At 42.9% G+C, this 19,523-nt stretch overlaps 1 protein-coding gene across 14 annotated transcripts in view; it reads right to left on the bottom strand.

Moving 5' to 3' along the window:
• The window catches only part of Thrb (thyroid hormone receptor beta), a 407,107-nt gene that overhangs the window by 130,932 nt on the left and 256,652 nt on the right, over window positions 1-19,523 (bottom strand). For 9 of the 14 annotated variants that reach the window (XM_074043798.1, XM_074043802.1, XM_074043799.1 and 6 more), the window contains one exon: window positions 816-879. The exons of the other annotated variants lie outside the window; for them this stretch is intronic. In XM_074043798.1, coding sequence (XP_073899899.1) covers window positions 816-837 — 22 coding nt within the window. In that variant the 5' untranslated portion in view covers window positions 838-879. The remainder of the gene's footprint in view (window positions 1-815; window positions 880-19,523) is intronic. 14 annotated transcript variants of the gene reach the window in all.

Raw genomic sequence — 19,523 nt, 5'->3', positions numbered from 1 at the left:
CTGGAAGGTGGACAGCTGGAGTCAGGAACTGACAGCTCATAGGAGGATTCCAGGCAGCAAACACACTGTCACTAGCCTATGAGTCTCTGATGTTTTATAAGTTAATTGAGATACTTCACTTAAAATCTGGATTTCCAACTTCTATGGAAAATGAGCAATCTCCGGATACACAGGGCTTCATGACTACTTCATGATTACTGAGACTAGAGGAATGATTTTTCTTCAGAGAGAGCCTGAGTTCTCCAGTTCTGTTTATTTGTTTTTTCTTACAACCTACCTTTTCAGTCACTGGTGTTATTTGCCTGGTCCCTGGGGCCTCTGAAGTATGCAACCTCTGCTCTATGTGTTGCACAAGGAATTTGTACTACTGTAACCTCATATTCTTCTGGGGCTCATTCTGTTTCTTCTTTGACCCATGCTAACTTGTGCCATATGTGGTCTAATCATATTCCTTTTGGACTCTGCTGAGTGGAATAAATAGCCCACTTTCAGGAAGATCTATGGATTTAATAAGGAAGTAGGACCATCTGTTATATGGATTTGAAAGACCACAAGAGCAAATTCAGTGTGCAAGGGATCTTAGGAGGTCTACACATTAACCTGTTCCTTCCATCATCCCTCAGGTGATGCAGTATCTCGTAAATCCTGGAGAAGATCAGAGGCACATTTTGTAGGAATGTGTTTACAGGGACTAATAATAGCTGGGGTGTAGAAATAATTGTTGCTAAGATGCTCAAGTTAGTCTTTGGGAACTGTATAATTTGCTTTAGATGGAACAATAACAAAGACACACAAAGAAAATTAAGAAAGAATACCTGTCATACTGTTGGGAGTCATAGGTTAGTGATCATTCTGCATCTTCTTCTTTACTGACATTTCCTACAAAGAAAATGCAAGAAAAAAATACATAGATTATAATTTGCATTTTCCTTAATGTTTTTATTTAAACAATATCATATGAATTAATTAGCTTGAGACAAGTTTTGTTACAACTCAGAACTGGGACAATTGAAGTATGAATGGCCTATCTGCTATGTGGCATGTATAAGCTTATATAAGTTTAATTTTTCATCTCAGGCTTCCATCTATAAAAATGTTTTTTAAAATAACTTTTTAAGGTCACATTTTTTCATCTCAGCTTTTTAAGAAAGCTACCAGTTTACTGAGTGACTGCTTTCCCCAAGAGAGGCTGAGATGTATCTGCATCTTCAATCTAGATTTTTTTGGTGGTAGTGGGGTTTGAACTCAGGGCCTCATGCTTGCTAGGCAGGTGCTCTACCACTTGAGCCACTCCGCTAGCACTTTTTTGTGTCATGTGTTTTTGAGCTCGAGCTCCTGAACTATTTGCCAGGGATGGCCTCGAACTGTGATCCTCCTGCTCTCTGCTTCTCTAGTGGCTAGGATTACATGCATGAGTCATTGACTCCTGGCCATCAGTCTAGCTCTTTGGTTCTCAATGTGTGGTCTGTGGACCAGCAGCTTCAGTATCATCTGGTAGCTTGTTAGAAATAGAAAATCTGGGTCTCACTTCGATCAGAATCCACATTTGGACAAGATCCCAGGTGACTCATGGGCACTTTTAAAGTCTTAGACACCCTGCTCTAGACAACTGAATCCCTTATCTGCCCACTTAGGATTTTAGTTTCCCCTCACCACCACATTAACGAGATCCATGAGCAAGAGAGGAGTCTCAGTGAATGTCAATGACCAGAGGCACAGAGATGGAGGAAAGAGTGCTGATGGTTGCACACAGATGAACACAGGTGGTTGATGAATGTGGTTGGGCCCTCAGCATATTGCTAGGGACAGATCAGCACCTGGCTCCTCTTTCTGGAGGGTGTTTGTGTCCAGTAGAAGGTCATGGCAGCATGTTGGCTTTGGAATATCACTAAGCCCAAAGCATGGGTTCAAGGGTCAGTACTGTCACCTATAAGCTGTGGAATCCTGAGAAGTAATTTTGAAGCACTGGAATCCTTATTTCTTCAGTCTAAGATACGGAAGCAAATAAATGCTTCCGTTGTTCACAAGGCTGTTGCTTCTGAGGCTCAGAAGACATGGGTGACAGTGCTAGGTAAACTATAATGTTCTATGCACAGAAAAGTCATTGGATGGGGAGGAAGTGGGAGAAGAGGAAGCACATGAAATAGGAAGTATGGGAGTTATGCCCACAATACAAGCTTATAATGGCCCTCTGGCTGCACATTAATACCACAGAAATGAAATCATACCTTGATCACAGATCTTGTCACACCCAGTGGAAATTATAGGGTTATATGACTGCCTTTCTCATTAGACTGTAATCTCTTTATGGGAGTACTTGGCTCTTCTTAAAAACTATGCTGCCTTAGTGGGGCATTCCTGTAATCTTAACTACTTGGGAGGCTGAGATTGGGAGGATCATAGTTCAAGGCCAGACTGAGTAACGGTTCATAAGACTTCATCTCAATGCAAAAATGCTGGGTGTGGTGGCACAGACCTGTCATCCCAGCTATGGCAGGAAGCCTAAAATAGGAGGACCATGGTCCAGGCTGACCTGGGAAACAAAGTGAGACTCTATCTCCAGAATAACCAGAATAAGGCATGGCTCAAGGGGTAGAGCACTGCCTAGCAAGTGTGAAGCCCTGAATTCAAACCCCAGTACCTCCAGAAAAAAAAAAAAAAAACAACTTCCATGATGCTCTTAACTTCTACTTCCAGTCCAGGGAAATGCTACCATGTTTTCACATGACACGTTGCTGAATGTCCTGGAGAGGACAAGGACCTTGGCTCGAGCTGCCAGTTCTAGTGTCCCAGCTCTGGCCAAGCTGGCTCAGGACCAGAATTGAGATGGTAAGATGCCTCTTCAGGATATTTAGAGGAAGAGAAAGGAAGGGCAGGGGGAGAGGAATAGAGAAAGAGAACTATTATTCATTCAGTTTCCAGAGGAAGAATTCATCAGAAGGTAAAACTCTAAAAGTGTTCCAGCCCATGTCATCTCTCAGTCCCCTGGGAAAAGCCTATCTGAAGGTAGAGACAGGACTGATCTGAAATTCACAAAGAGCTTGAGGTGCAAAGCTCAACAGGTCTCACACTCTGTTTTCAGTTCTTCCTGAGGTCCAGCTGGGTCCTTTCCTGCTCTGCCAAGTGTTTGGCCACTCAATTCTTCCTCAGTGACCTTGAGGAAAATATTTCCCCTTTTACATCAGATGCTTCAAGTCAGATTTCTGTCATATTTCAATCAAAGGAATCATGACTGATCATTACACTAATACTAATGTGTAAAAGTGGTTTTGTATCCTTCTGTTTTAATCATCTTGAAGTGGAAGTTACAAAATCCCAGTATGTGCTTGTCATACCATCAACTTAAAATTTTCTTCCAAAAATTCTAATTGGCAGGCTATGTACTAGAGAAGAGCATTGTGTGAGAAACAGGGAGTGTCCAGTAACAGGAAAAATGCTAATTAACAATTTTTACTGGCATATATTAATTGTACAAAGAGGTTTCCCTGTGATATGTCCATATATGCATATAATATGCTTTGATCCTTATTAATAGTTTAAAATTAGTGTCAGTACCACAAAAGTTAGTATTGTTTTGATTATTTAGTATTATTTAGCACAATTTTTCTTCAACTACAGTATGATATAGTACTTTAGAATTCTTGCTACTCAATTATACCAACAGTATTGTCATTGCTATAGCATTAATGGAATGCTAGTATGACTTTGCTCTCATGCTTTCGTATTAAATATTATTGCATAGTATTTAGTACTGTTTTCCTTTGATGAGTTCTAGAGTTTTAAAAGCAATTCCAGTAAAACGCTAACAACTCTCCCTGCTAGGCAGGTGTCCCAGGACTTCCTGTCATCCTACAGTGCACTTGAGGAGTAAGCAAAGTGCTCTGTATTGAGGTAGGAGACGGAGGTGGTTCTCCACAGCCATGGCGGGGGCTGGCCTCACCAGCAACTTCATGGGAACAAAGGAGAAAAGAGCTTAAAAATAAAGCAAGGCAAGTGATTTGCCTGCTAGGAAGGAAACAAGCACAGCAAAGGGCTTTGTTAAGTGAGGAAGAAGTGTCAAGGTGTTGACTGTTAAGAAGGTGAAATGATGCTAAGGAAAGACTGAGAACCATCACTGTCCAGCAGGCAGAGTCACTATCCATGGATCATTCATTAGAAATGTCCCATTGCTCGCTGCTCAGGGGAGTTTTCAGTTAGATCCAGTCAGGGTCTGGAGGTGAACCAGGGACTTTCAGAGTTCAGCACTGGCTAAGGGGAGCAATGCCATTCCATGTAGCCTCCTAGGTGGGTGCCACTGAAGTGGTAGGTCATTTACCATTTGGTCACCAGTCAAGAGGCCTGGATGGAAGCCTACTTTGTTTAGTCTATGCCCCAGGTTTTGTTCAAAGACAATACTCATTCTTCTCACAAGGGGCTTCTAATCTAGCAGAGTAAGAGAATCTTGCCCAAAAATGAAAGTAAAGTAGCATATAGGTTTTACCTTACATCTCCTTAGAGTGGACTGAGAAGGAAAGGTCAGTTCTAACTGGGCATGTCTGGGAAGGTTTCTGAGTGGAGGTGACTGGACTTGAAGGCTTTCCTTTGAAAGAAGGCTCTCCCCAGTTGTGATTTAACCTTCTACTTCCATCCTGTGCTCCTCCTGTACCCAGACTGCTCTGCAGAAGTGGGGCCTTGTGCAGAAAAATCTGGGCAACTCCTTTAAGTCTCTCGGGTGACACAGGGAATGATCCAAGTTTTAAGCAGTGGCTGGGTGGACAGCAAAATAGTCAAGTCTGGGAGACAGGCAGGGGGTGAGGGTGATGGTGGTGGAGGAGATGGGAGGGCAGGTAACCCAGGACATTTAGGAAGTAGAAGCAGTAAGACATGATGATCCATGTGATACTGGCATTTCCCACTGGTATAAACTCCAGGGGTGCAGATAAGTGAGGATGAGAGGCTGCCTTCAGGGAATTACTATTCACATTGCAGGCTGGCTGAGCAGGAGCAGCTAAAACTGCAAGTCATACAGACCATGTGCCAAGCCGGAGCTTCTTCTGCCCTATCTTTCCACTCTCAGTCCTGTGCCCCTCCCCTTAGAAGAGTGGAAAGTAGGTATTTGCCTCTTAAACATATAAAATGCCTTTATATTGAAAAGATCGATGATGGAAGAGCTGCTACTGCATCTTCTGAAACAGAATCTTGATAGGCCCTGGGCTTCATGCTACCCACTGTGAGCTGGGGCCATCTTGGGAAAAATGCAATCAGCCTGTAGACAAGAGCCAAAGCACATGTGACAGTTATATTGTAACAGAGGTATTTCATGTAGAATGTCCTGGAAGATGGTAATCTTATCTAAGAAAGTCTGAAGGAAACCCAGAAAAGGTATGAGTCACATGAAGCTAAGACAGTAGGGTACAAATAACAGAGAAACTGTCACATGGACTGGCTGAATGCACCCAGGATGGTGGAGTGATGTTGCTGGAGGATGCTAGGACTTTCTTTGCTCTATCTTAGAAACAGAAGAAGATTCACATCTCATATGCGGGGACCTGGCAGAGGAGCACTGTCCCTGCCCCAGCTGCTTCTTGTTCTCAGGGCACAGTAGACCTCCCTTGAGAAGACCAAAGTCTTTTGTGCTGTAGTAAACAGTGTTGTTGTGGGATATGGTTCCAGGCCTGTTCCATGCTCCCTCTTCAAATTCATGAAGGCAAAAGCTTCATGTGTTACTTTGTCAGGTCTCAACTATTAGGGATGTGGTCTATTCAGAGAATGAGTTACAGGTCCCTCCTCTTGAAAACTGGGCATATGATTTGGTGTATATTTTCTGGAGTGCTCAGACAGCCCACACAAGCAAAATCCACTCACAGATACCAAATTAAGCATAGATGTAGACTTTGATTGCTATTATTCAAATAGCTGATGGAAGAGATATAAAACAATGTAAATGCAATCTAGCAGGTAGAATGAAAAGGGGACATGAGAACTAGAACCTACAACCTATAGATCCCTTTGAGGGCTAAAGAAAGATGGGTCTCTGAGAAGCCTGGGGGCCAATAAAGAATACACCAATGTCAGGATTTGGCATAAGGCTAACATTCACTGCAATGGACACGAGTACAGGCTCTAGGTCATTCAAAGTGAATTACTCATGAAGCCCACCTGGGGGCATAGGTGAAGAAATAACCTATCACTAGGGGCAGAAGTGTTGAACAGGAAGGATGAAAGGTGTGTTTGAAGGCAATGAGGTAAGTGTGATTCATTCTACCTGTATGTGGAGACCTAGTGGACATTTGAACTTGGCCTTGAAAAACTAAGCCTGATTTTTTTTTCAAGGCAAGAGTTGAAAAGCTGTGGCTGAGAGTATATGATAGGGTACAGAGCATATGATTTAGGGTAAGGAAGTGCAAGAGCAGGAAATGGCCAAGAACTACACTGCAAATGTAGTTTGAGGCCCGGTGGTGAGGGGTCTTGAAAGGTTGCTATGATTTTGAACTTTATCCTGTGGGCAATGTGGAAATATGAAAATCCCTTGAGGGAATGACCCAATTTGAGAATGATAACTGCTGCTGCAGTGCAGAGGGGGGATGGTTCAGAATCTAGCCCCTTTGGTGATACCTTTTTTCAATGGGATCGTTGCTATTTTCTTCTCTCTGTAGTCAGTGTCCCCTTGGTTGTTGTTTGTCTCCTTGCTTCCCCTATAGAAACTACAGTATTGAAGGAACAACTGTAAAAATTACCCCTTGCAACACCTTCCCATATCTGTATAGACCTGATGAATCATTGTTTATACAGAGTATATGCTGAGACTGTAACGGCATGCTCCCTCACATCGAGAACCTTTCCTGAGGGAGGCCTTCTGTGGCCTCTTTCAATGTCTCCTTTAGGTTTCTTCTCCTAGGCTCTCTGGGAAGGAAGGGTAGCAGAATGTCATGTAACCTGATGTGTCAGAGCAATGAAAATAAGAGGTTTATCTATTGATACTTCCACCTGGCTTCATGGGCCACAAAGAAAGCTAGGATTGCTTGCATGGGACTGGTATAGAAGAAACTTTACAAACGACTCTTGTTCATTTCAGAAGGTCAGATGCCAAGTGGGTTATTGCAGACTCTGACCTGAAATCATTGACCCCAGGAAGTGGTCACACCCTCTGTCTCACTTGACACTCTAGATTTCCTAAATCAAATGATTTTAGAGGTTGCTACATGAACAGGAGACACAGCCCAGGGTGTGTATTGAAGCTGTGTTTAAGAGTCAAGAAACTGCTTTCACGAATTGGTATTGTGGGGAACTGGGCACTGTTGCAAATTATAAGACAGGGCTGAACTCCATGCCTACCTTGTCCTCACTTTGTCATTGTCACCGCTGTGTCATCTGGGACAGCTGGGGAAAGGTAAGTGGTTGTGCCCCACATTATTGAGGTTATAAGGGTCCAGGCCATCTCATGCTCCCACTTTGGAAGAAGAGGAAACTCTTCTCCTAAGGAAGGCCCATTTGCATCAAATCTTGCACCCTGATGTTTGGGAAGTACTTTTAGAGCCAGTTCAGTCTCAGCTCTGGAGGAAAGACTCTTAGACTAGGAGTCCTTCCAGATGGTTGGGTCTCAGCCCAGGAGTCAGGGGATCTTGGACAGGCTCTATGATCTCTGAGCTTCAGTGGCAAAGCAAAATCATAATTTCTGCCTCCAAGGTTAGGGTGAGGCCAAGGTGATTACAAAGTCCTTTGTAAATCTAAAAGCAAGACACCAATATGTAAGGTCTTGGAAGATTCCTTCATTATTGTAGTCATGATTATTGTGATCTATACATCTGGCCATCTCCAGCCATCCTAAGGCCTGGGGAACTGGGGTTATTATCTGGTACCTTCTACATGGTGCCTTTGGTGGCCTAAATACACTCATTCTCCTACTCGCTATCATCACCAGGATAAAAGGGAGGTGAAATTGCCTCTTTCTCACCTGCCATTCTCCTCTTTCAAGGTTATCATTCATAGTCATTAAACCTTATTATGGGAAGTAAGGAAGGCTGGACACAGAAATGGATTTGTCCCAACTCTATAGCATTCTATGCAGCCCTGGTTGTGTTTCCCTGAGGTCTTTGCATCTGAATAGTCGATCTACAATCCAATGAATGGCTATATTATGACTCCATTTCTGACAACAAGAATTAGTTAAAAATTCAAATAAAGAAAAAAAAATTCAAATAAAGAACAGAGACAAGGTGTATTTCATCTTACCATGCTCATGTCTACTTTTCACACTTTGTAAAACTGTCTCTATCTGGGAGTATCAAAATACCATTAAGAGAAAAACAATTAAAAGCCAGCATAGCTAGACTGGAGTTGGGCCTGGTTAAAATTGAATGGAAGGCTCTGAGGTAGCTAATGAAGACGTGCACAACAGCAGCTCTGTTTGTCCAGTGGCCTGGTATTGATCTGAGTGGATCTCCTCTCACAGGGAAGGCAGGCTCAGAATTCTTCCACCGGGTATGGCAGGAGACTCGATCCACACATAAGGGAAATTAGCAAATAGCTCTTGAAGGGCAAAGCTGTAATTTTCACTTTAGATTTTTTGTACGTGTTTTGCCTTCAGGAAGGGAAACAATGCACCTAGAGTCTATGGTTGAAACTGAGCTTAATTTGCTGTGGCTAATATTTTTGTTGTTGTTCTTAGCCAAACGATCAGCTTTTCTTGAACCTTCCTGCTGTATTTAAGTCGCATCCAACCATCTCATCCTTGGGCTCATTTCCAAATACTGTCAGAGTTAATATGGAAGGGTGGAAAACATGGCCTTGCTCTGTGCCAGCAAAATGATGCTTAGGACAGTAAGAATTCAGAGATGCTTTTCTACAATGGGACAAGACCATCTACCTCAAAGGGAATGTGGAGATTGACAAGGATAAATGCACCTGGCGCCTGGTGGCGCCCTCATCCACATGTGGCACATCTGTGGTACTGCCTGAATTAAGGCCTATTTGCTGCTTTCAGAACTTGTCAGCAATGGTGTAAGTGGATGCTTGGGGTCAGAGTAGGCTATAAAACAAACAATAAAACTCCTGCATATCTAAAACCATCTGCTGTAGCAAATTTATTGTCTCATGGAGTAAAAGATGGAGTGCTTTTGCGCCAAATAATGCAGTGACAGACAAGTCAAGGAGAAACCAGCCAGGAAAAGTTTCATGAGGCCAACTCAGAAAGGATGGACTTGTGCCTGCTGTTTTTATAGTGCTTCTTCCTCCTAGCTGCTTTTCTAGCAAGGGAGGAGTCTCTTAGCGGGAGAGTGGACAGGTGGCTTGAGAACTCACTCAGTCTAAGCAAGGAATTCAACTGAAGTCCAGTTAGCCCAAGCCGGTAGTTCAAACTGCCGCTACTGCCACCTGGTGGACAGCAGGGCGCAGCAGGGCAGCCTCTCCTTGAAGTTCAGAAGTTTGCTAAACTTGTTTGTGTATGTGTGTGTGTATATGTGTGTGTGTGTGAGAGAGAGAGAGAGATCTGGAAACACACTCATCACATCACATCAAGGGAATTAAATAATTCCTAAGGAATGAGGGCACCACACAGAACACCAGATGCCTGAAAATATTTGCGGTTAGGTGACTACGAGACACACAGATGAAAAACAACAAACAAGAATGTGAAAACAAACATTTGCACTGAAGCAAGTGATTTATTATTGATTTCTAAAAAGTGTTTGATGATGAATTAGACAACAATAAGCAGCCCACTCCTGCCCCCACCCCAGACAAGCTTCTGCAGGAAAGATTACTTCTTGACTACTTGACAGAGGTATCCTGTACAGGAAACATAAGTAAATAAATAAAAATCCAATAGTACCCCAGGGAAATGGCGCCTCCCATCTGAACTTGTGCTCTGTGGCTTTTGGAATCTGCAGGGGGCTGCTTGCAGAGATTTTAGCCTTGGGATAAAACCAGTCACCTTCCTAAGGGGCAAATGAAGACAGCTTTGCTCTTAAAATTCCTTAAAGATGACAATAAAATTCTCCTAATAAGTATAATTGTTTACTATTTTTTAAATGCCAAATATTTCCTAAGAAATAGACTTCAGAGGCTGTGTGTGGTAGTACATTCCTGTAGTCCCAGCACTCAGGAGACTGAGGCAGGAGGATTGAGATTTCAAGGCCAGTCTGAGCTACATAGTGAGACACTGTTGCAAAAACAAACACAAAAACAAGGACTGGGGAAGTAGCTCAGTGGTACAGTGTTTTTACCTAGTATGACCAGGGCCTGGGTTCTACCCTCAGGACTGTAAAAATAAATAAAAATAAAAAATAGACATGAGAGACTGCATTCTCCCCTTCATTAGGTAGGATGCTACTTGGTGATGGTCCCTTGACTAACTTTGTTAGCAGGTTCAATGGCTTCCTGCATAAAATGGTGTGCACAGCATGAATTTTCAATCCCAACCATCTGTCTTAAGGGTGATTTCAGTAATTATTAGAGGAATTATTAGTTCATGTTTGTAAGCATTAGTCCACTATGTTTAAGTCATGAAGAGGGGCTAGGACACTAAATGAGAATTAGAAGAAAGAAGGAAGCCCCTTAAAGAGTATGTGGATAGTCATCCTTTTCTATTAGTTTCTTCCCCTGACATTTTTTTTTCCTTTTGATGGTAGTGGGGTTTGAACTCAGGACTTCGCACTTTCTGGGCAGGCACTGTACCACTTGATCCAAGCCTCCAGCCCTTTTTTCCCTGGTTATTTGTGAGACATGGTCTCATTTTTGGCCTAGGCTGGCCGGGACCACCGTGCGCTCCGTTTTTATCCATTCTGATGTAGTTGGCATGCTACCACACCCGGCTATTGATTGAGAAGGAGTCTTGTGAACTTTTTGCCAGGGCTGACCTGGAACCACGATCCTTCTGATCTCAACCTTCCAAGTAGCTAAGATTATAGGATTGAGCCATGGGCCCCTGGTCTCCCTGATGTTCAAATTAAATTTAGGATGTGCATTTCTTTAAGTGCTGGTTAGAATGTATGATCTAGTCAGAATCTACCTGTGTACAGTGATGCTGTCACACACAATGCCTCACATCTCAGAGCCTGACATTCAGAATTTCAATGATCTTTTTCAAGGTGACCCCAGGTTAAAACAAATACTTGGGGTTTTTTTTTTTTGTGGTGTTGGGTTTTGAACTCAGGGCCTCATACTTGCTAGACAGACACTCTACTATTTGAGCCATGCTTCCAGCCCTTTTGGCTTTAAGCTATTTTTCAGATAGGGTATTAAGATATTTGCCCAGGCTGACTTTGGTCAGTGATCTTTCTATTTATGCCTCCTGCATAGACATGCACTGGCTTGTCTTTTGAGATGAGGTCTCTGCAACATTTTTGCCTGGGCTGACCTCAAACTTTGATCCTCCCAATTTCTGTCTCCTGAGTAGTTAATATTATAGGCATGAGCCACTGCACCTGGCTTCAAAACAAATACTTAAATGCTATGTTTATTAAGTAATTAGCCTAACAATAGTATTTTTGTGGTGCCTAACAGTTGTTGTGTTTCCCTTAAAATGAAAAATTTCTCAGGGTTTCTGTGGGTTTGCTGTGGCACTCCCAGGGTGCCTTGGTACAGCTTTAGAAATCAGTGAATAAGTTCAAAGGGTGTGATTGGCATCATCTTTTCATTCCCTCACGGCCACAAAACTTGACCTTGAAGCATCATATTGTTAATCTGGCTTGCAACTGCAGGGTAGAGTACACGAGCAAGGGAGAAGGAGGAAAATCTCAGCGAGACTTGAGGCCTGGTTAGGTTATCATTTAATGGTTTCTGGAGTCCCTATCACATGGGCAAGATGTGATGAAGACTTTAAAACGAAATGAACACAGACATGAGGGCTGTGAAGAAAGGGGTGCAAAACATCATGATACCAGTGGGAACAGCAGGGATGCCAAAGATAGCTTGAAGGCTGGCCAGGTGCCAAACACTTGAAGTTCTTCAGTGCAGTCTGAAAATGGCACGAGAGGCCAACCACACAGAACACTGGGTTCCTCAGTAGACGTACGCATGGTGGGTTGCTTGCATTTCCATCCTGTTCTGCTCCTGACTAGCGAGCTACTCCAGCACCATCTGAAATGATGCTTCACACCTGAAGGTTCATTAAACAGACAGCTGGGCTCCACCCCAGAGTGTGAGTCCACTACTCTGGGGTACCTGAGAAGTTTCCAGGCAAGCTGGCTATACTTCCAGGGACCACATGCTGAGAGCCACCAGCCTTAACCACTCAGGAACCAATATGCCATCCTGGTGGATCTCCATCCTGACCAGAACACACTCAGCCTGCTCTGAGACTCCCCAGTTAAAATAAACTTATGCTGACTGTCGCACTGGGTTCTATGGTGGAATATCCCCTTATCTGAAGGCTATGTGTAAACATTTTAGGGCGGCATCCCTGAATTTGGGACTCTCACATCCTGTAGTAATACAATGACACGCTCCCCTGAGAAGGTCCTTCCCATGCTCTCCGGGGCTGGCTCAGACATGTATGCTTAGGAAACATGTCCCCAGGATCCTGTTGAGAGCTTCTGTCCATAAGAGTATGAGCCTGGGTGTGGGGACCACTGATCCCTAAAACCATGTGTCATGTTACTCTGATTCAGAATGTTCTAGGTCATGCAAACACCTCTCCTCCTCTGCCCCTTGCAACTTTCCCTAGGACAGTGACAAAATGACAACCAATGTGATACATTACTAACAAAAACCCTTTAGCTATGTGCTGATGAGCAGGGTCACAAAGGGTCACCTACCATAGAACCAACAGCTCAGTTGCACCTTTCTAGTGGACTTCACCTTTCAACCACACTCATCCTCCTCTTCTGACCCCTGTATTTATTTCTGGATCAGAAGCATTGTGGGGTGGTGTTGTGCTAGAAGTGCAGATACCCAGGCCCTGCCCAGCCCTACTGGATCAGAACTTCCAGGCTGCTCCAGCTGTCTGTGCTCCCCTATGCCCTCCAGAGGTGACGCTTCCCATTTGTTGTTGAGGATTTATAGAATTTGTGCTTTGCTGCCCATTGCCACAGACAGGAAGGTCTTTGAAAGGTACAGTCACTGTCCTGCCTTTCCCTACATGGCACAGTGTTCAGCACATAGTAGGAAGTCAGGAAACGTTGTTTATTGAAGCCAGGGCAGCTCTGAGAGGGAATCAACACCCCTTTGGGTGCCATCTCTGAGAGGTTGCCAATGCTGGTCTAAACCAGCTCCATTTTCCATATTTACAAGTCAGCTTTCCCTAAATCCTCTCCAAGTTTTCTACATTCCTTTCAGCTCCACAAGCCAAAAAACAAGATGCCATGTTTTAGCCAGTGTCTGTTTCCTGCTGGGGGCAGGGTATTTCTGCATGATTCTTAAATTCCACACTCCCAGCCTGGTGATTATTTTCTACACAATAGAATGAGATTGCTGATTCATGTTCGGCTCGCTGCTCCAAGCATCTTTTTTTCCCCTGCTGTACTCGTGCCGATGCAACACAATAATGTTCTATTCATCGCCCTGAATTAGAAATGCCAGCAGCTCAGATAGGCAACTGAAGGATCTCCCCTCTCCTCTGCTTATTTAAAGCCTTCTCACAAATAACACGTTTTGAAATAGTATATGGCCTTCACTTTGAGCCATTTGGCCTGGGCAAGGACGGTTGGACCTTGTTTTTATTTTTTCATCAGCAGTTCCCTTGTACAATGCCTGGCATACTGTCACGACTTTTCTCAAAAACTCTTTCCTGAAGTTCAAGTCATATCCTTCAATTCTGCCTTGATACATGCTAACAAGCCCTCTTTTAGGTGCAAGGAGAAAACCTCTCTCCCATCCAGGGTCCATGTTTGGATCTAGTCAGCCATCCCAGTGTGCACACTGTCTGTGGCACGTGCCCCGCCCTCACTGTGGCAATGAGCTCCCTGGTGGCTTCTGGGTACAGCTTTGCCAATGGCATCTGGGGTCATCTGCAGGGTTTTGCTTCCCAGCTGCAGAGTCAAAAACCAGTGGGACTACTTAGTGCTCCAAAGGCTCTAGTGGTTAACCTGGGCCACGCATCAAAATCACCCAGGCAGCTTTGAAAAACCTATGGCCCAGGCTGCACCCAGACCAATTAGTGTTCTGTAACTCAGGCTGGTTCTGGAAAGCTGCCCAGTGATTCAGATGCAGAGCCTCTGTCCTAGAGTGGCCTCTCAAATGGTGAGTGGGAGGTTCTCTGTTCTCTTGTTCCTCCTCAACATGGCAGGAATAGAGGTCCCGCTAGAATATAATTCAGCTCGTGTCACTGTCTGCTCAAGACCCAGCTGTGGCACCCATCCCTGTCCCCTTTGACTTTTTGTCTTTTCTCCCAATTTCAGCCAGTCTCCTTGCTGTTCCTCAAATGTGTCACCAGTGTACCCGCTGGAGGGCCTTTGCCAAGGACGTTTTCTGTGTCTGAAATGCTGTTTTCCTAGACACCTACTTGGGTCCTTCCCTCCACTCCTCTAAGTCTTACATACTGAGACTTCTAGGGGATGTCCACCCGAAGAGCCCAGACCCTGCTGTAACCTCCTCCTTCCTGACACTCCCACCTTGCTCTCTCATCTCTCCTTTCCAAGGTGTTCAGCACCTTGTGGTGATGCTCTACACATAACCTCTGTGCTTTGCTATTGTTAGTTACTGTTTTGTCTTCCTCTGCTAGGAAGTCGGCTTTGTTTCATTCATCTGTGACCCCCAAAAGCTAACACAATGGGTGGCATACAGCAGGTCCTTAATAAACACTTATTAAATGAAGAACAGTGTCACATTTGGAGGTGGTGCTGAAGACAGGTGTGGAGAGAGGAGGGGAAGTTCAGTGACATAGGAAGAAAATAAATTTTCTCAAAAATTGTTAATTTTGGAGACAGCACTTATCACATGATTCTAATCACTAGGAACTTCCAGTGATGTCTAGGTTGCACAAAGGCATACTTTCAGAGATAGAAGCAGAGGATGTTTTGCTACAGCTGGTGTGTGTGGGGGAGTGGGCAGTGACTGAGGGATGGATTGCTGATAGGCATAAGGCTTCCTTTTGAGATGATGAAGTATCCTAAAATAAGATTGCTGTGATAGGTGCACATCTCTGAAAATTTATTGAGGTCCACTTAACTGCACACTTTCAGTGGATGAACTTTGTTTCATAAATTGCAGGGAATGCACACTTAACCAAGGCATCTCACGGAGTATTAAATCTAATGCTGAAAAAGAAACCTATTGTTTCATATCAAGCCTGTGGATTTTCTCTGGCTTGGGCTCTGAACTAAGGAAGGGAGATCCTTACTTGGCTCGTATTTGCTTCCAGAGACATCTATGTGTTCCCAAGGAAATGTAATTCAAGAGTTATTTATACGGGCTTAAATGACTTTCCTAACACCTTCCACACTGCTCAGAAGTCTGCAGTCCTTTCCAGAACTTCAAGCAGCTGGTTTGTGTGAAAGTGAGCTTTGTATCTATTTGACCCTTTGGAATTTGGAATGCCAAGAAGACCTCCAGCTTCACTGACGTCATTTACTCTCCGCTGATAGCCAGTTGTCCTACACATCACAGTGCCATCTGCCTGCAGCTGGGAGCTGAGACACTGCTTGGCCAGCAGGCCTGTGAGCCCTCCTCCACCTCACTGATGTAATGGCTATCTCATCACACATATGACATAACAACAGCACACTGTGGTCAAGAGATGACAGTAACAACTCAATGAAGATCATTCTCTCTCTCTCTGGAGCACAGTAGCACAACCTGTTAAGCCAGGAAGGGAGAAAACTTCTTTCTGTACTTCTGTACATTTCTCTGTTCAAAATTTTGTCACGTGTCTGGAACAGGCCTTCAATCAGAGGTTCTGGTTGAATGAGGTCAGGCGGAAACCCAGAACTTCCCTGCCTCAACATTCTCATTAGAGAGTCCCTATGTGGGGGTAATGTGCTATAAGTAGACTCTTGCGACTGTGTCTAGGGTCTCCAGAGAATTCCTGAGGAAGAGACAGTCATTATGTCACCAATAACCAGAATTTTTGAAGGGATGGATTTGTTCACAGTTGTTTTTTGCTATTGATGCACAAAGAGTAAGATGGGATGAGAGTTTTGCCCTTATCATCTGCTGTGGAGGGGAGAAATTAGAATATCAAGCAGGGGCAAGGAGTCCTAATCACTGAGCCATCCTGCTTCCCACCCGCCATATGCACATCACTCATCTGGTTGCTGCTTCTTCTCTCTTGGCAAGTACTGCCTCGTGGAGATGACTAAACATGCTTAAGCCATTCTAACTATAGGAGGTTGTATTTGATATGTTATCAACAGTTCAGAGAGCCATTGAAATGTGTGGAAGGGCAAGAGTAACTAAAAACAAGCAAACAAACATCATCAATAATAACAACAAAGCCCAACCCTACAAAACACAGAACTTCTGCCAATCCCCAGGCCTCCTTGCACAGGAGCCATGCTGATCTCCTTGGTCAAAAACCAGCTGTGAATGTAGGGTCTTTCAGAAAGCAGTATAAGTGATTAGATTGAATAATTTTAGTTATCTGGACACAGAATATTTATATGAGCTTATTTTCACATCATTCGTCCAATATGTCCCTTAAAGAGTGTGAGGATTAAATGAATTCTATGGGGAAACATTTAGGACACACAGCAAGTGCTCAGTAAATGTGAGTGTCACCCTTATGTGTGGTCAGCCATGAACTCTGGAGAACTGAGTGTTGGGCACTAGAGACTAACTCTATAGGGTCCTGGTTAGGGACAACAAGGTGAGAAAGAGGTGCCCTTGCTAATGGCGGGAGCTTGGTTTACTTCCAGCATCAGTTGTTGGATTGTGGTTTTCAAAAAGAGCATAGCATTAGATACAATATTTGTCAGCGTGAAATGATTTTTTTCAAAACAGTTGGTAATATGAGGAAAGAGTGATATTGCAGATCTCCCAGCATGACGCTCTGTAAGAAAGATTTGATGAAGAGACAGGCCACTTCTCTGGGGACAGAAGCATTTGTGAAATAGACTGGGGTAAGTAGTGCTGTATGATTAATGGGTACTGTTTGAGGTCTCTGTTGAGATTTCAGCTACTGCCTTCCCAGTGAGAGAACATTTAGATCAATATTTTCACAACTTCTGCTTTTCCTCCAAGAACATAGTTTTATTCACAAGATGATAGCTTTTAATGGACATAATTTGGAAAGTTTCAGTTGTGACTCCTCTAGAGTCAAGGAAAAGTTTATTTTAAACTAGACTCACTTGCTGATCCACTTAATTATATGAAATGGAAGGACAATGAGCCATCAATTTATGTTGTTGATTTTACCTATCATAAAAACATTGACCTTTTGATTTTTCCAGGAAAAAAAATCATGTCATTTGACAACAAAGATTTCCAGAGAAATAGGAATCAGCCAGTTTCTAAAACACCAAAGAAACAAGGATCCCACATGAAAGGCATGAACGTGTATCTGGAGCTACTTGTTCTGAGCTCCAAGGCCAAGTAGACAAAACGTGGCTCTTGGCTTTATAGTAAAAATCTATGAGTCCAAAGAGTTCTATTTGTTGTGTTCAACAAAATTGAGTAGAGAAAAAGAAGATAATGACATTTTCATTGTTAATCTTGATCAAAGTACATTATATGCATATACGGAAATATCACAGGAAACCCTTTGTACAATGAATATGTTAATAAGAAAGAGCTAAACTATAATTAACAAATGTTAACTTCCATATATCTTGCAAATAATGTATCTGGTTCTCTGAAAAGGGAAGGTGATAATGAGAGTAAAGACAATACCAGCAACAGCAGCTAGTGTTTATGGACGGCTTGCGATGTGCTGGGAATGTGCTATGTGTCCTCTGATTCTCCCTCCCTTACTACTCTCAGCAGCCCAGGGCGTAGGTGGTTCCTATAGTTGGGGAATTAAAACTGGGATATGTGACTTCCTTGCCTAAGATTGAAAAGGTTTGTAAGTGGGGGAGTCAGGACTCAGATCCAGATCTTGAAGACTGCAATGCTGTGTTTCACCACCTCTTGCAAGATTAACAATAGCTCCATGCATTTGCATCATCTCTTTACATTGCTAATTTCATTTGATGCTCACAGCCTAATTTTAGTATCTCTTTTATAGATGAGCAAACTGAAGCTCAAAATTAAACACTAGTATGTGGAAAGTCAGGATGCAAAATTATGTCTCCTGACCTCTAATCCAAGTTTCTTCCTGAAGAATCTGAGAGCCAGTGGCTCACACCTGTAGTTCTAGCTACTCAGGAGGCAGAGATCAGGAGGATCATGGTTCTAAGACAGTCCCAGGCAAATAGTTCATGAGACTCTATCTCGAAAATACCCAACACAAAAAAGGGCTGGTGGAGTGGCTCAAGCGGTAAGAGCACCTGTCTAGCAAATGTGAGACCTTGAGTTCAAAGCCTAGTGTCACCAAAAAATTAGTTTTCCTTAATACAAGGTGTTAGCAAAAAAAAATTTTTATGTCACTACTTGATTTTACCTGCCATAGAAACATAGACCATTTGACTTCCCAAGAAAATAAAAAAAGAAAAGTCAGAAGATGAACAATTGTACCTGCAACTGCACATTTAATGTACAGAGCACAAGACTTGGTCAGGCTGACACAAATTGTTTTAAAAGTTCATCCTTGCTGAGTCTGAAACCTTCCTGCATAGCAAACTGTATCAGCAAGACACTTACTTATTACTTAGTAAGTGGCAGAAAAACATTTCTTGTTAAATATGCTACATTTCTGAGTTCAGGAAAGGTTACATGGTTGTTCAGAAATTAGAAGTTCTATTAATAATCACTGCTCCATTTGATTGGGGATATTATTCCTATAATTTTGGGGTCAAGTTCATAAGAATAAATCTTATCAGTGTACCAGTGGGTAGGAGTGTGTGAAAATGAACTGCCCTTAAGTCTTAATCCCACACATGGTACCAGGCTCAATCCCACATGGATGCTGCTGGAAACATTTATAAACGGATTACTGATGAGACTTACTTTAATACAGGAAAAGTTCTTTTCTGTAAAACCAAGACATACCCAGAAGAGTAGGACATCAGTGGTTGTTTATGTCTTTTTTTCTAGTGGGCATTTTTATTTAGCTTTCTTTTAAAAAATTTATTAGCATATAATATTTGTACAGGAGTATACATTGTGATATTTACATGTGTGCTTACAATGATGCATCGATTACCTCTCCACTGTTCTCCCTCTTTCCCTCTCCCAGTTCTTAAAACAAATTCAACAAGTTTCATTATTCTATTTTCATTTATGAATACAAAATATATCCACCATATACACCTTCATTCCCCCTTTCCTTGTGCCCATCCAACTCCCACTAGTATCCTCCCCTGGAAAAGACCTATTTTATCCTCCTGCCCTTCACTTTTTTAAAGTGTATATTGGGAGTTCAACAGGGTTGGTTGGCCTTGGTACTTCAGGCCTGTATATATCATGCTTTAATTAAATTAACCTCCCTGTTACTTACTTATTCTCTGTCACCATGCTCCCTTAATATGCAACAACTTACAGTACAGTGCATTATATTATATTCACATATGTAT

The sequence above is a fragment of the Castor canadensis genome, chromosome 10 (genome assembly GCF_047511655.1).
Source record: "Castor canadensis chromosome 10, mCasCan1.hap1v2, whole genome shotgun sequence".
Taxonomy (NCBI): Eukaryota; Metazoa; Chordata; class Mammalia; order Rodentia; family Castoridae; genus Castor; species Castor canadensis.
The sequence above is the reverse complement of the archived record's forward strand: the minus strand, read 5'-3'. Positions and strand labels throughout refer to the sequence as shown.